The sequence below is a fragment of the Limanda limanda genome, chromosome 21 (assembly GCF_963576545.1).
Source record: "Limanda limanda chromosome 21, fLimLim1.1, whole genome shotgun sequence".
NCBI classification, from domain to species: domain Eukaryota; kingdom Metazoa; phylum Chordata; class Actinopteri; order Pleuronectiformes; family Pleuronectidae; genus Limanda; species Limanda limanda.
In genome coordinates, this window is record NC_083656.1 from 8,328,380 (window position 1) to 8,344,669 (window position 16,290).

At 42.4% G+C, this 16,290-nt stretch overlaps 1 protein-coding gene across 2 annotated transcripts in view; it reads left to right on the plus strand.

Annotated features, from left to right (window-relative positions):
* The window catches only part of adkb (adenosine kinase b), a 104,395-nt gene extending 90,095 nt beyond the window's left edge, over nt 1-14,300 (plus strand). For both annotated transcript variants that reach the window (XM_061094837.1, XM_061094838.1), the window contains exons 8-11: nt 1,709-1,744; nt 5,316-5,430; nt 12,839-12,925; nt 13,242-14,300. In XM_061094837.1, the coding sequence (XP_060950820.1) occupies nt 1,709-1,744; nt 5,316-5,430; nt 12,839-12,925; nt 13,242-13,366 (363 nt within the window). In that variant the 3' untranslated portion in view covers nt 13,367-14,300. The remainder of the gene's footprint in view (nt 1-1,708; nt 1,745-5,315; nt 5,431-12,838; nt 12,926-13,241) is intronic.
* Nucleotides 14,301-16,290: the final 1,990 nt, after the last annotated feature.

The following is a 16,290-nucleotide window of genomic DNA, read 5'->3' on the forward strand; positions in this document are numbered from 1 at the left end:
GAGAAAAGAAAAGGCGACTCACCTTTACTCATTATAAAACTGCTTCTTGACTACAGAGGCTAATTGAGTAGCCTCTCAGCCCCTGCCTGTGTTGAAGGAGAGAGATAGGGGGGCTGGGGGGTGGGGGGGTGGGTGGGTGATGAATTGACATATTGCTGGCGCTGTGATGTTGATCCAAGCCAGAGAGCGGTGAGGCTTCCCTCCAGGGACCAGTAACCTTATTGTTCCATGTCATCTCCTCCCCTTCTGTTTGAGGACCAGGTTGTCAACCTCTCCCCAAGGTCACGCCAACACCGGGCCCCCCTCTGCAGATAATTGGATTATTTAGAATCATAGCATCAACTCATTGCTCCGCCTGGGGTCAGAAGTGAATTCAGTGCAGGAGGTTGTCTGTTGTGATATGTGGCGTCGCTCTGAGCTGACGAGCAACAGCTCCTGTCATCGGGTGAAGGATCACACCGGTGGCTCTGTGTGTTTTGGACTATTTACAGTAAATCAGATACTTGGACATCACAGCTGACCACCTTTCAAACTGTGATGGCGAGATTCTGATAAAGTTTCATTGCATAACATTCCAGATGATAACTCTTTAGTCAGTGTTTTTATTCATTTCTGCAACAGATACAAATCAGTTCAAACATGCCAATATAAATTAATACAATTTAAATGTATGCAATATAGTTTTTTGATGTGTTTCCAGTCTGAGTAGATGAGGCGCCTCACCCCAGCTCTCCCCCATTGTCAGCTGGGATAAGGATGGATATATGGATTCAAATTTTTTAGCTTACTATATGTGTTTTTGCTGGTTATTTACAAATGGACTCTCTATAGTATTTCTACCAGGCACCCATTGGTTTCTATTTCTGTCATCACAGTTGACTCTTGTCAAGTCTGCATGATGTTGTGTTAAATTATTGTTGCATGGAAATGTAGATGGATTTGAAAAGTGTTTAATATCCCCTTAATTATGTGGTGAACTCACAGCAGAGGTGTAAAAAGTACTGAAATATTGTACACAAGTAAAAGTACCTTTTACTTTGATGAAATTTTACTTAAGTACAAGTAAAAGTACCCATCTAAAAATCTACTCAAGTAAAAGTAAAAAGTAGTTCCTGACCCTGTGATGACCAGGTGCAGCAGCTTGCACCTAGTTTAAAAAGTCAATTGGCGAAAACTCCCCAAATTATATACAACATGAATTTCGATTGGTCCAGTTCAGGTTCCAGGTTCAGTAGTTTGACATAAAGCTCTACATGTAAACCAGTGGCTGCCTGAAATCAAAAGCCTGTGCAGCAAAAAGTGTGATGGTCCATTATTTGTAGTAAACAAGACAAACTTCACACCTGTTGGGAGACTAAAGCGTCATAGAGTAGGCGCTGAATGCCGGCGGAGTCGGGGATTCCCACATTCCTGCACATGTTCACGGCATCAATGGTGGTTTCGTGGCCGGAGGCTGACGCGGTGTTATCTAATGCTGCGGTGGTAAAACGAGATGAAGTGGGGCAGTAGATTAAATGGGTGGGCTGCCTGCCTATTAAATCAAGAGTTGGCGGCGCAACAGTGACTCGGGTTTCGTATTGTCAAGTGACACATGTGAGGAGAGATGGCTCTACCTTCACGTCTGGAGTGTGACATGCTGCTCTGTTTGTGACTCTGTAATTAACTGCTCATTTCTGTGTGTGTTTGTGTTTTTTTTTATCTTTTCCAGGAGGCGGCCACGTTTGCCAAAGAGCTGGGCTTTGAGGTGAGTTGACCAGCAATTGCACACTAAACAGATCCTAAAGGTTTATTTTTGCTGATAATGAAGTTCTTTTTGGACAGTGATTGATGTGCTATTATACTCTCCAGGCCTTGCAGCAGTTGCTATGGAAACCTGGCAGTCGTCATGGTTTCTTTGTTCAGCCAGCTCTCTGTTATGACGCACTCTGCTAGGTCTGCACCCAACATCGCCTACAGATGTTATTTATTGAATTTTGAAAAGCCTCTTGGGAAGCTGAGAAGTTGGGCATGGTTTCAAGCCTTTCTCTCTGCAGGCTCGGGGCTCATCAGGTTGCCTGGTTAAAAAGCCTCCTCATTATCTTCATTTCACTCAGGGATGATACTGTGTGTGTCCTCCCTTCACTGCCGTAGCGTTACACCACACTGAACCGCGCCGTCGTCTTTTAATAACCCGACTACAGCCACCTGTGGTTTTTAAATTGTGGAAATGAAAATTACAGTGCTTGTTACCCCACAGAATGTACACTATGTGTCTGAACGTGGCGCTGCCTCTTAAGTGTAAAATGAATGTTCCCCTTAGTCTATTTTTTGCCTGTGTTTTGCATATTCCTCACACTGCTATTTGAATGTGAAATCAAAAACACAAATAGCCGGTGTGTGTGCGTGTGTGTGTGTGTTAGTTTTTCGAAACGGGCTCAGGTATTTTAAGTGCCTCCTCTCTTTCAAAGGTAGAGCTCGCCTTGAATGTGGCTCTGCTCCGTGTGAATAATTGTCATCCAGAATCACTAACGGTGTGATCAACGTGACTGGAATGAAAATGCGATCTCGTCGGCAGTGACAGGTTTAAGAGCGGAGAAGGGATGAGGGCAGGATGAGGGGTGGGGGGGGGGGCGGCGGCGGAAAAGGGGGGGCTCACATGGAGAAGAAAAAAAAAATACACAAAGGCCAGTGTAGACACTCTCCTACTACTTACAATTCTTTGACATTTTCCATGTCAACCTGATTTGCCAGAACACTCTGTAAAATTGCATGGGATGAATGTGATTTCTCAGATAACATCAGTGTGCTGCACTGTACTTTCTGCATTTTCTAGACGGCTGCAGTTCAAAGAGGTTTTCTTCACAGTCGTCTCTGGTGTTTTTTTTCCCCGTCTTTTTTTTGTTTCGACTTCTCACTTCTCTGATTTCGCTTGCATCCTACGAGCTGACCCACATATTTCACTTGTACGCCGACAAGGATTGGAAAATATCACCACTATGCAGGACCCTCTAGTCTGAAACAGCAAGTGAAATTTGTAATATGCATATAGAATAGTTCTGGAGGATGTGAGTGAAATAAGGATTATTTTTCCAAACCTGATATTCACTACATGGCATCAAACATCATCAGCTCGTCATTAGCTTTATTAAATTTCTGGAGCTCTCAGTGTTTCCCATGGCTTTCATCAGCAGAGGAAACTTGCTCCGTTGTCACAGAGAGTGTTAGAGGATGATCTTGTGACATTCGACACATCCAACAACCTGCTATCACGTGAATAGAATTATGTCCATCTCCATGACAACTGAGCAAATGGCATGCGAGACATGGCTGAAGGCTCCTGAAAATTTACAGTACAGGCACATTTTGCCAAATCGTATTCCTTTCTCTTAACCTTACATTAACACACAAGAGAAGGACTTTTTTTGACATATAATTTTGTAAGTTGATGACACGGGTTAATTTGATCATCAATAATATGATTTTATTACAAGTCAATAAACAAAAATGCATCTAGTTTTAGTGCAGAACAGATATATTTAGATTTTATTACATTCGAGTCAGAAACCTAAGTGTCTCTGTAGCCTGGTGCAGTTTGACTATTTCAAGGCCAGTGAGAATCATTTAAATTCAGTAACAGCCCTGCTAATTGGTCAGTGTTGCCCCTCCGAGGGGTATTATGATTGGATATTGATGTAGTCGCGCGCCGCTTGTCAATATCCCACCGCAGGAACACTGCATGATGCTCTTTAAATGTATTCTAAACACTGTTATCATCACATTATGGATGACCAACAAAAAATGACAGCAGCGCACGACTTCATTGCAAACGCGAGATGAGAAGCTCGTCCCCTCCAAAAGCAGCAATCAGCAGATCCGAACACACTCGGCTGATTGTGATCTGTTTCCTTTAAATGCTCAAAGAAACTCTCTGCGTCGCAGCTCTAATTGAATCTCTCCCTGGCACTGGTTTCCTCCAGCAGCCTGCAGTGGAGACAATCCGTTCCTCACCGGCTTCAACACAGAAAACACAATTTAACACCCTTGTAAAGCTTTCACATTTCACGGTTTGTTGATTTATGTCTGATCAGTCGCGTCGCAATCATAAATATTGCCATTTGTCAGCAGTAAACCGAATTGACCATATCATTTGTCAATTCATTTGTTTTGCACTCGCACTGTAATTTTTTTTTCGGCTTTGTTTTGTCTAATAGGAGCTCGTCAGGTAGTTATTCCTGTGTGTGTGATTTTGTGTGTAGCTGCTCCGAAGCCACCACCACCTCTGGCCCTCAGAACCTTTCAGCTCCTAAACCTTCGCCGAGCGGCTTTTTTTATGTCAGCGAACATAAAACCAAAGGGTGACAATGTGCCGGAGCCTTGTGTGGTTTTGTGCTCAGTGTCTGGAGGAGTGCTTGTGGTTACATGCAGTCACAGTGACAAATTGCCTTTTTCTTTTTTTCCTTTCGCTGTCGCTTGCTTACAGCCGCTGTATTAACCTCACCATTAGCACTTACTTAGAGTGTTACACCCATTTTTCCTTGGCCCAGGGTCTCCCCGGACCTCTCAGGGCTGATTAAAGGACGTTTGGGAAGCATTTAGAGGTGTAAAAGCTCATTGGTTTGACTGAGCCAGTGCGGCTGCTGGTGCGGGCCCGCTGCATATCTCTCTGATTACTCCCCTAGCCACAGTATTTGCTCACCCTGAAGGCGCTTGAGCGTTAGCTTTGATACAGATGCTCGACCCTTAATGCTAGCTCCTCAGTGTGCTGTATTACAGAGAAGCCGAGTCCACCCCACTGCGAGATGGCGATAAAGACATTCCACCTGCTCATAGTACATCATGATGAGTTAATAATAAAGTAGCCCTGACAGGTGTGGTTTTTTTTATCCCTCTCATGATCAAAGGGAAGCACTCCGGAGAGTTCTGTCGTCTCCAGGCGAGAATATCCGCTCGGTGCAGATGCTGAGGAGAAATGGCCTGTTCCAGGAAGAGAATGATACAGTACACGCACCACATATCCCCCCGGCTCGCCCAACCAGGTTTATCTGACAACAGCCTATCTCCGCACGCTTGTTTTCATCTCACTTAGGCAATATGACATTCTAATGTTTTTCCCGCAGTCCGCCTGTTGTACTGCGTGGAAGCATCATCGAGCGCTGCTATTGATCACTCCTCAAAAACGCTTTCATAACACATCTGGTTTCATTATCGCTTGATCCGTCTGCCGGGATTGGAAAAATCTGACCCCTCTCAGCCACACTTGTGATGTTTCATTAAACTCCTCAGGCGTGATGCATTCGTCCGACTTCTCACACTCACCCTGTGTTTTTTTTTTTCAGACCGATGACATTGCAGAGATCGCCAAGAAGACCCAAAACCTCCCCAAGGCCAACGGGAAGAGGCAGCGAGTGGTGGTCTTCACTCAGGGCAAGGACGACACTGTCGCCACTGTTGGTGAGCCAATTTTTTGTTCCCTGCGTTTGTTGATTTATCTAAATATATATTCACTTAAGTACGACTTGAAGCCATCCCAAACATGTCCCCGTCTGGACGCCCTTCAGTTAAAGCTCTTATATCTCAATGCTGCAGAACGCAGCTTTAAATAGATGCCCGATCGCTGACTGAAGAGAGCAGAACGCTATCAGTAATTTCTTTGAAGTTAACCTCCAATATTGACACCAGATGTTAAAAAAAAAATAGAATGCTTGCAGTATATTCTGTCATTTCAGAGCATAAAAGAAGTGTGGGGGATGCAGAGAGCAGGCATTGATTTGTGAAGTACTTCTAACTTTGTCTTGGACGGACTCCAGGCCAGTCCTCAGCAATTTTTAATGCTTCAGCTCTTACATCCTGCCCCTTCCCCCCCCCCCCCTGCAAAATGTTGGCACAGTGACCTTGGGGAGGGGTGACAACATCCCTCTTCGGCCCAATGTCCTCTGATACCAGGCAGATTTGTTGGTGGGACATTAAAGGCCTGGTGTCATCGAAGCCGAGCGGAGGTTTCAGTTTTGAGCCTTTTGGGGAGAGGTGATGGTTTGTGATGGGAGCGTTTGCCTTTGTTTGGAGCCACGGGGCGTCTCTCCTCGTTGCCCTTGCAGTTCAGACTAGTTGTGCGCGGGGGGGGGGGAAGTGGCCTCAGGTAAAGACTCCAACATATCAGTCATCGCTGGGAACTGCAGAGGAGCAGCTACAGCAGGACTGTGGGCACTGCAGGGTCCTCAGTGTGTCCAGTGGCTTCAGTTCCATCCGGCTGGCGGCTGTATTCATGAGCTCAAGCTGTGTGCAGTGTGTCAGTGATGACACTGTACAACAATCAATTAGTAATTGTGTCATTGCTGTATTCTCTGTTGTGATTATTTTATCATCTGTAAACTGTGCTGCCGTTTTGGCCGGGACTCTGAAGAGAAGATCTCGGTGTAATGAAGGATAAAGTGGGAGTAATGGGAAGTAAATACTCCCACTTTTTGGGAGTATTCAGTATAAACAGTGGATAAACTAACATGGTGTGATAGAGATACTTGTAATGATGACCTGAGTTATAACACGACTATTACACAGATAGTTCTGTCTCGGTTGAATTGGTTGAAACATTTTCACTCTTTAAAGTCCAGATCAAGGTTTGTGTCTTTCTTTATATTGGATCCAGTTAGTTTTGGTTTTCCATTACAAGTCAGGAAGTGCACTTAAGACTGTTGTATGACTTACCTGTATCCTATCGTCATCACTTATGTGGGCTGCATATACCTATACTTGACTTTCTGTTTAAAGGGGGAAATGAATGATCCGGTTAATTGTTCTTTATCTCATTACCACTGTAATATCATCATGGTATCACTACCAGTATCACCGACTTCAAAAGCAACACACACCGGCCGTCGTGTGTAGCATCGCACCGCTGCACACAGCACTCAGTGGACTTACTGTACTTACACAAGTTGTCATGATATACTAGATATCTGGGAAAAAATTTATATATTATCTTTATGCAGCAACACTCATCAACCAGCGTCATGAATGTCTGTGCGTTGGCTTCCAATAGACAAGAATAAGTTTAGGTGTTCTAATGCACATCATATGATGCGTGTGTGTGCGCAGATCTTTATGCACAACATCAAACAAAAACTCTTCAAACTTGTCAAACAAAGGCCAACTTTCTCAGAACCACTAAATCAAACCGCACAATTATGTGGAATTGCAGTTTGATGTGATAATATAGTCACGCGAGATCCATGTGAAAGTCGTTAAATGATAATGTAGCATTTGTTTTAATCGGACATGCTCATTTGAATTTTCATTATGAAAGTGGAATTCCTGGAAGTCAATCTCCCTTCATAAGACTTTGAAAAGAATCTTTAAGCAGGAGCCTAAGAGGAATCCATCCATCGTGCCGGAGGTGATGGATAATTCTCGCCTGCCGCTCTCATTGCTCCTGCATGAAGAGTGAGCCGTGCGCCACGCTGAACTTTATATAAAATGCATGATGAATGCGGTCGGGATGAAAGACAATGTGTTTCAGATGTCATCTACAAAGGCAAACATGATAAATGTCATTGACTGTGCTGTCATTACAGTGCAGCAGTTACAGTAGTAGGTGCGGCGGAATCCGTGTGTGTGTGCGAACATCGGCGTTCATGCCAGCCAAATAAATGTCAATGTAAAAAGAGAATTAAAGATTTTCATTTCCCAGAGGCGGCGCTCTAATAAACTTGATCTCTCATTTTGTTTGCAATTTGTCCTCCTGTCAGGATTTGATCATTTGCCAGCCTCTGCATGTCATGTTAAACCATTTTATAGTGATTAAGGACGGGAGGACGCCTTCCCCTGTGGTATAATTCTCCAAAAAGAGATGTCAATTTGTTTTTGTTCTTCTTTTTTATCCTGCTGCCCTTCGCGTGAAAGCTTTCATCGCAGCACTGCTTCAAATGGGCCTTTTTAAAAGCTGGGAGCGGGGGGGAATGGCCCTTTATTTAGCTGCCACTGACACTGCTGAACTACGCCGGGCTTTTGCTTATACACCCATTAAAGCAGTAATTAAGATCATTGTGCCCTGAACCTTAACGGTGAGGGAATCTAATGAACGATCATTCAGCGGGGGTTACCGCTCTAATCGCTGATAAGGACTTGATAAAGCCTGACTCGGCTTCTCGGCGAGTTTTAGGGCTCTCGAAGGGACGATGCAGGCAGATTTCAACTGTGGAAAAAACGGCCCTGATCTATACGTGTTAATAAAATGAAGTAGTGAATACTGCCTACAAGACAAAAGGGCTTTTACTTTCTGTAAGCTGGGTCATTTGTCATTCCCACCAAAGTAAGATTACACATTGCGGTATTATTTTAAACTCTCCTTGAAGAATATTTAATAGTGTCTTTAAAAAGCAGGATGTTTATGTTCTGCACCTCGTAATAGACAAAGTCAATTAACAACCCCGTGCTATGAGGAAGGCTTTTTATTATTTTTTTTCTTGGCAACTCACGATGAAGTGTTTTCTTTCATGTCTCTGCGAGGATGTTGGTTGGCGATGATCTTTTGCCTGTGGTTACAGTAATTACAGGCATATGTAATTTTTTTCTCTAACTCGATCGTGAACAGAGATTGCTGGTTATGATAGGGAGACAGATTGAATGTCAACTCTCTCCTAACCTGTTGCGTATGCCAAGACAGCGGTAACGTTTTCCTCTCCGAGGCTCAGGGTTTGGCTGAAGCGCAAAAGAAAGAGTTCCAGCAGAAAAGGTTTCTCAGGCAAGTTTCTCACAAAAAGACTTTCAACTTAAACTCTGTTGAGTTCTTCAACTTGTGCCTTTCAGCAGAAAACACGGCGCTTGTATTGGAGCCACTTGGCAACTCTGGGATTTGAAACGACGGATTTAATTGTTTCTCGTGTGTGTAGATGATGAAGTGAGACAAGATCAAAGTAAATTTCTATGACCTGCCAACTATTTGATCCACCTGTTTTCTGTCAAAGCAACAATATCGCACGCTGGAAAACCTCCAAGCAAAGCTTCGAATAATTTAAGAGTCAAAACAACTCTCCCCATGCTCGTTCTCCAGTGGAGCCGAGGTCACCTTATCTGCATGTACACTTGCTTTTAGTAAAAAAGAGCATTTTTCTCAGTCAGCGCTTGGCTGTGAATTGGCATTGTTAAAAAGAGAAGTCAATAATAAAGCACTTAATTGATATTCATTTCAAAGAGATGCCTTTTGAAAGAATTCTGTAAGTTTAATCACCACAGTTCAAGAGTTTTAATGAGAGAATTATGAGGAGTGAATTAACAAAAGCACACAATTATAGCTTTTACTACAAGGAACTAATTTCAGTCTTCTCTGTGTTATTTCTCCTTTTGTTGCCGGTTACCTGTCGAAGCTCAGCCACACACACGTCCCACATTTTCACCACCGCATCACTCAGTTCCCCAAATTCAAGCAAACATGTTTTATTGATTGAAAATAATCTCATTACAATGAAATGCGAGACAAGTTCAGCAAAGTGATGTTTTCAGACGTTCCACAAGCCAGTAACAACAGTCAGTGTTTTCCTTCCTTTTTTGCCATTTTCCATGGAGGATTTTCACCAATGAGATCTTTGTTACAGATGGCTGGAGAACAGTTGGACTGTAACTTGAGTTAACATGTCAGTCAAATTTAATAATTTGCATCGCCGAGGCTATGAGAACTTTTCCCCAGCAGCGGAGAACAAACTTTAAATGCGATAATGGAAGCAAGGGGGATGTGGGTTGTCTATTGTGCCATGTTTCTAGAAACAGGAGAAACTGTGTGTGCCATAACCAGCGTCACGCAGCCCACAGGGAAGTGATCCGTCAGGAATGTAAAGTTCAAATGCAAACAATATGTTCACATCTTCGTGTTTTACAAACAACGCAAAGGATTTTTAAAAACATCTTTGCTCTCATATTCATGAAACACCAACATATCAAGCTGTGAACCGACAGAGATAAAAGAGCTTTTTGTGATTCGAGCCAAAATGAACACAACATCTTTAAATGAATTAAAAACTGTGACCCTGATCGGGGGTGTAAGAACTGTAGAAGAGTTTTTGCAGAATTTTTTTGTCTTAATAAAATTGAATAAAATAAGCCTCTGAGTTTCAGCAGGTAGCTATTTCATTTAGCTAGATGCTAATGTCAGCACGCTAACATGCTAAACGTGGTAATGCTAGCATGTTGATGTTTAGGTTTATTATTAAGTATATCCGTCATCAAAGTTAAGCATATTAGCACAGTAGTGGAAATTAGCAAGTTAGCTAATTAGAAAAATTGTTTTACCTCATGATGATGCTAAATGATACATCCTCTGGAAACCCTGCATGTCTGTAAAAACAAACAATGGGGTGGACATACAATTTACAGAATTGTAAATGTTTACCTGATGCTAGTGTTAACTCGCATCAGGTAATAAAATCCTTACTTCACTTGAGTTGAAGAGGTTACAAACAATTTTTTTAATAAGACCTGACGGGCCCCTGCTGGAATTTGTAGTTACTACTTTTAAACATGTTTCCACATTTACTGATTAGTTCAGTTTTATGTATTTGCTGTAATGATGTAGAAGAATCTGTGCTGAACAAGTGCAGCAGCAAAAGTACTAACAATTTTTGAAACTAACAATTTTCTAGCACTTAAATGGCACTTACTTATAGCACTTTGTAGTTTTGCTTTATTTTTGAAGAAATTGTACTTTCTTGATTCTTGTTGTTCTTGGTTTGTACCCTCGGGGTTGAATGCACTTATTGTAAGTCGCTTTGGATAAAAGCGTCAGCTAAATGAAATGTAATGTAATGTAAAGCAGCTTCGGTCGTGTAAATTCTCCGGTTTTACAGCAGCAAAGTGCGTCGCATAAGCGAAACCACATCTAACGACTCGCGTTTCTTAACTACAGAACAACTGACAAACCGGAATTTATTATTAGCACATTGCTCATGTGCGGTTAATCATTTCAAGAGGGAGGAGGATTCTAAAGCTTCATCTGTGGCATTAATTAAGCAAAGTCGTTATGCTACTAATTAGCTGATCCTAAAAGGATTCTTGTCTTATTGTAATTTATTATCAAAGTGACAGTCAGCTGCTTTCCTTATAAAGAGAAAATATGTCTTTATGAAACCACAATCCAGCTCGTTATCTGGTGCATCTCCGGTACCTGACCTGTAATAAATTCCCATTTGACTCTGTGTGATGTCATTCAACACAAGTGGATGTGGTTTGTCTCACATTCGGCGTGTTGCGGTAATTTCCTTGACATCAGGTGTCGACCACATGCTCGGCTGCAGGTTGTGTATCTTTCGCCCTGTGAGCCAAGGACAGAAATGTATTCAAAAATTGATAAGGTGTCTGCAGCTCAGATATTCTGTGAGCCATTGTTAGATTAGCGGGGAGCCTCATTAGACAACTTTTTTTTTGCGTTCCCGCCCCTCCGCCTCATGTTCCCCTTAAACTCCCAACCTTTCTCACCATTAAGAGCTCTGTCAGCCTCCCTGTGTTCCTTTTATCCACATGTCAGTCTTTTGTCTCCTGCACCTTTTTGAAGGTTCACGTCGGCACCAGAGCCTGGGATTGTTTGAAGCTCGCGTGTGTGGTTTAGATTGTTCTGACATAAGTTGCTGATTTAATGTCACTCTACACCTCTAGACTTTGTCATCTGGTAGATTTTCTGTTTCTTTTTTTTTCCCCTTCCCTCCTTACAACTGGAAATCTCTTTGAAGTGCATATGCTACTGATAATTGAAACAGTATAATCCACTGGAGATAATAAGAAACCCTCATTTGATGGATTCCGTTTTTGAACTGGAATGATTCACAGTAACTGCTCTCGCATTGTTTTTAATTTTTCAGAGTGCTCACCTAAAGCTTTGGAGATGTTGATGATTATTGTGTTTGATCGTCTGCTTCTTGTGGCACATTTGTTCAAAGCAGCTACAGCATGTTGCATTGGTTCATTTATGCAAGTGTTTTAAGTCTGATTTACATGCAGACATTTGTGCCAAAACAATACTTGAACAATTCATTTGTCCATCATCACAAATCATTTTAATTTCCAGTCAAAAACAAGCCAAACATTCCCAGATTTTAGCTTCTCAAATGCTTCAATTTGACATATTTCTGTTTGAAAACTAAAATATACCACAAGTCCAACTAATCATACAATTCAAAGACTTTGAGCTCAGATAACCTCTGATCTGCTTGATCCCAATTTTTTTTAAATAACCATAAAACTACAAGCTGTTGCATCGATGCTACGCTAGCTAGTCTGTGTGGATATATAATACGCAGCATTTTTTAGCTTAATGTTAATCCAGCATGCTAACCGCACTTAATAAAGGAACATGCTTGCTATTGGTTATCTTAGCTTAGCATCTTGTGCATAGAGGAGTTTCTACATGACAACATTTGCTATATAGAATTAACAACAAGTTGTAGAACAGCATATTGGGTAAATCAAACTGATGATGAAGTTAAGGGATCGCCACAGTTATTACATTTATTATCGTTAAGAGGACAATTTGTACCAAAATGTATTGCAATCCATAGAGTCATGTTGCCAGCAAATATTTAGCTTTGTTGACTGTAATTTATTTTCCTTGATGAGCTCCTGAACTCTTACTCAACACCACCTCCATATTTTACCCTTGTTGTGTGAGTCATAATCTTTACTCATTAACAAGCCAAAAGAACTATTATTTTCTGAAGTGCTGGAATAAAGTGACCAAATGTCTGTGATTATTACAAAGCCTTGATGTATAAAATGAAGTCAAACTCAAATAAGTAATTAGTCTAAACTTCGGGGGTGTAAAAAAATAATTAGAAAGTAGTGTTGAAATCCAGCTAACCGCCTCCCTCTGTCCTAACCACAGGTGAGAAGGTGACCAGTTTCCCCGTTTTGGACATCGACCAGAACGACATCGTGGACACTAACGGTGCCGGAGACGCCTTCGTGGGAGGTACGGCTTTGATAATGATTCTCCACACAGCTTGGATCCTATGTACATTCCCAATTAACCTTTGATACAGGCCAACTCTGTAATGTAGTAATTTGTCCAGATTATATGAGTGTGACATTCAGCCTGCTGTTTTCACTCTGTACGAGCCGATCATAGCAGCACATGAAACAGTCATCAATCGCATCCTGTTGAGGATGAAACGCCATCGTTCCCTTGTTCCTGAATCCATTACACCCCGGCTCTTATTACTGCTTCCCAAACTATTTCACAAGTAATGGACGCTTACAGGTTGGTCTCTGCTCTTCTGTTTACCCAGGATTCCTCTCGGCGCTGGTCCAGGAGCAGGCGATCGAGGAGTGCATCCGGGCCGGACACTACGCCGCCAACGTCATCATCAGACGCGTCGGGTGCACTTTCCCAGAGAAGCCCGGCTTCCACTGATGCAGCCGAGCGCCGCTCAATTGTCGTTTCCATAAGCTATCTGGATATGTTTGCTTCATGTGGAGTTTTCTATTTACAGACTGCATGGGACTATGTGCCTCAGGTTGGTTATTTTGTCAAGCTAGCATAAGCAGCTCACATGTTCTAAGTCAGACACTGTGTTCATATCAAATGTTGGGATAATATTGTCATATTTAAAGGAGCATTCCACTGAAAGTATTAAAATATCAACGCCTGTTGGCCTGAAAAGGTGGAAACTTTACTCCTGCAGCATAATCAACTTCTCCAACATTGATCCATATATTTTTTAGGTTTGAAACTTATAGTTTCTCCACAGCCGAGCTAAATACGCCCCAGTATCACATGCTCATTGAAGCTGAAGCCTTGCTGGGTGTAGGGTTTTAACATTATTTGCAAAGCAGCGACAGTTTGGATAATACTGAAGATTTGATCCGTGGTGGAGAAGTACATTATTCAGCATCTTTGGTTAAAAAAGTTTCCACGGATGTGTGGCTCTGAAAAGTTGGTTTCTCGCTCCTTCGTGTAGGAGTTACAATGATTAAACAACCATTGAAACTTCTCAATATGTTCCCTAATTATTAAAGCTTCACCGATACATTTCTAATTATTTTTTACGCCTCTGTGCTATGAGGTGGAAATATTTATTAAGTATTGTAAACTATAAGTGAAATTCTTCATTTTTCAGCAAGCTACAAACTGCTAGGAGCCATTTTCAAGCCTGCAGGTGGCGCATGTTGTGGTACTAAATACTCGTGGGATACTTAATGGTACATTTTCCTTTGATATTCAGTGGTAATGCTGCAGAAATCATTAACCTGATGCTTTACTATTACCACAAGTGACAGCAAGAGGACAAAACTGGACAGAATTGGATTTCTTTTGTTATTACGTAAATAAAATAATATCAAACTCATTCTCCAAAAGAAAGTTGTGTCCCATGTTTAATACTTTGTTTGACCAGCAGTTCAAATTTCTGTTAATTCTCGCAAAAAGACCGAATTGAAAACACAAGTTGGTGTGTGTCCCTCCCATTATTAAATCAGCCAGAGGCTCCCTCATGCTAATCACTATTGGACAGCTCCACACCCCCATTATGGAGATCACAGGGGGGAGGAAGGAGGGTTGGAGGTGGGGGGTGGGCATCGGGAGCAGGACCAGCCTGGTGTGTTGGCTCTGCTCAGTCACACACACCCCCGCCCCCCCAACAAACACACACACACACACCCACACCCACTCTCACTGGTTGGGTCCTAGCTGGACTCTCAGGGTGTGGAGCTGCACGACGGGCTGCAGGAGATCATTTCTCTCAGTTTAGGGATTAGCCGTCGCTCTTCGTGGCGATCATTAGAGGGACCTGGAAATTAGGCTGATCCTTCATACCCAGCTGTGCTGTCGCTGGGGGTTGGAGACGTGTAGCCGAGGGAGGCCCCTTACCCTCCCATGCACCACCACCACCCCTCCCCACTGACTGTGGGCCAGCTGAAGTGTCGGGCAGTGTCCTAAGTGTTATGCAGGAAACAAATCAACACTCGCCTCCTCGACAAAGAAGTGAGACGGAGAGAACAGTATTTTTTTGATCCACTAGAACAACCTGTTGCATCATATCATCTTTTATTCTTCCCCAGAGCACAAATCCATTTTTCATTCTCCCTGCACAAGAGCTAATTTGTCTGTAATGAGGCATAGTTTATGCATGTATGCTAATTGGGGGCATCTAGGTGAAAACATTCTCGAGCCAAAATGTTATTAACAACTTTGAGACACTTTTTTTTTCATCAGCATTTTTTAAGGTTTCACACAGATGCGCTTTGAAAAGGACCACATTTCTGATTGGGCAAGATCACACTCCATGGCAGCTGGTTCATTTGCTTCTCAAGATGACAGATGGCAAAACACAAACACAAAAAGAGGGAGCCATGATTAAGTAATGAGAACGCCTGCCACAATAAGGAAACTTCTTTTCCTCACTTCTCCTGCTCAACTTTTACTTTGTTCGACGAGTGCAAGGTGCGGAGGGGAAAAAAACAGACATAAAAACGCTGCATTTTTAATTTACATTTCACAATATGTTATGTTTCTTTTGCTAATGAGCCGGAGGCATTTTGAGAGTGTTTAACGCCGCTTTTATTGTGGAGCAGCGATCTACAAAATCTCTTTTCATTTGCCGTTTCGCATTAAATACGCTGTAAAACACTTTAAAGTAGAGGGAGAGTACAAACCTGACTTTGTGATATTTACCTACAAAAGTGAGTTCATGACCACAATGTTGTTTTTTTTCTCTGAATGCAAGGGGAAGTAGAATAAGTGGGGCCCTGGCCAGTGTTTTGCCCCGCAGATGGGCAGCAGTGTTTGTGAACACCAGTGTGGCAGTTGGCAGGGATTGAGAAGGGGGATGGGCAGATTGCAATGGCACATGCCCCAATTCAAATTATCCCTGGACCCATGCAGCAGTGGAGGACCTGCTGGGGCCCAGGGTGGCGTTCATTATACCCAGACACACAGGCAGGTCTGGTCCGAGCCTCCATCACTGACACCAGATCCCAGTGTATGAAATCTGAAGCCTCCTCATTCACATTTCACCTGCTGTGACGACACCACCTCCACGAAATAACATTTAATCTGAGCGTATTTACCTCAAATTGTAGATTGAAGTAAATTTCAAGGATTGACAGGCAAGAAGATTCTGAATGTACTGAAATGGGGAAATTTGGTAAATTGAAAACATTAAAAGTGTCTTTAAGGTAATAAAAAGTGCCCGTGATGAATATGTAGCATAATTATAAAACAGCTAAAAAGACTATTAAACGTGAATTAAATCAATTTCTACCAAATTACACATGGAAAAATGTGTTTTTAAAGGAGCCGAATGTTTCCCTGTGAGATCTTGCTTATAGCTGCCTGTG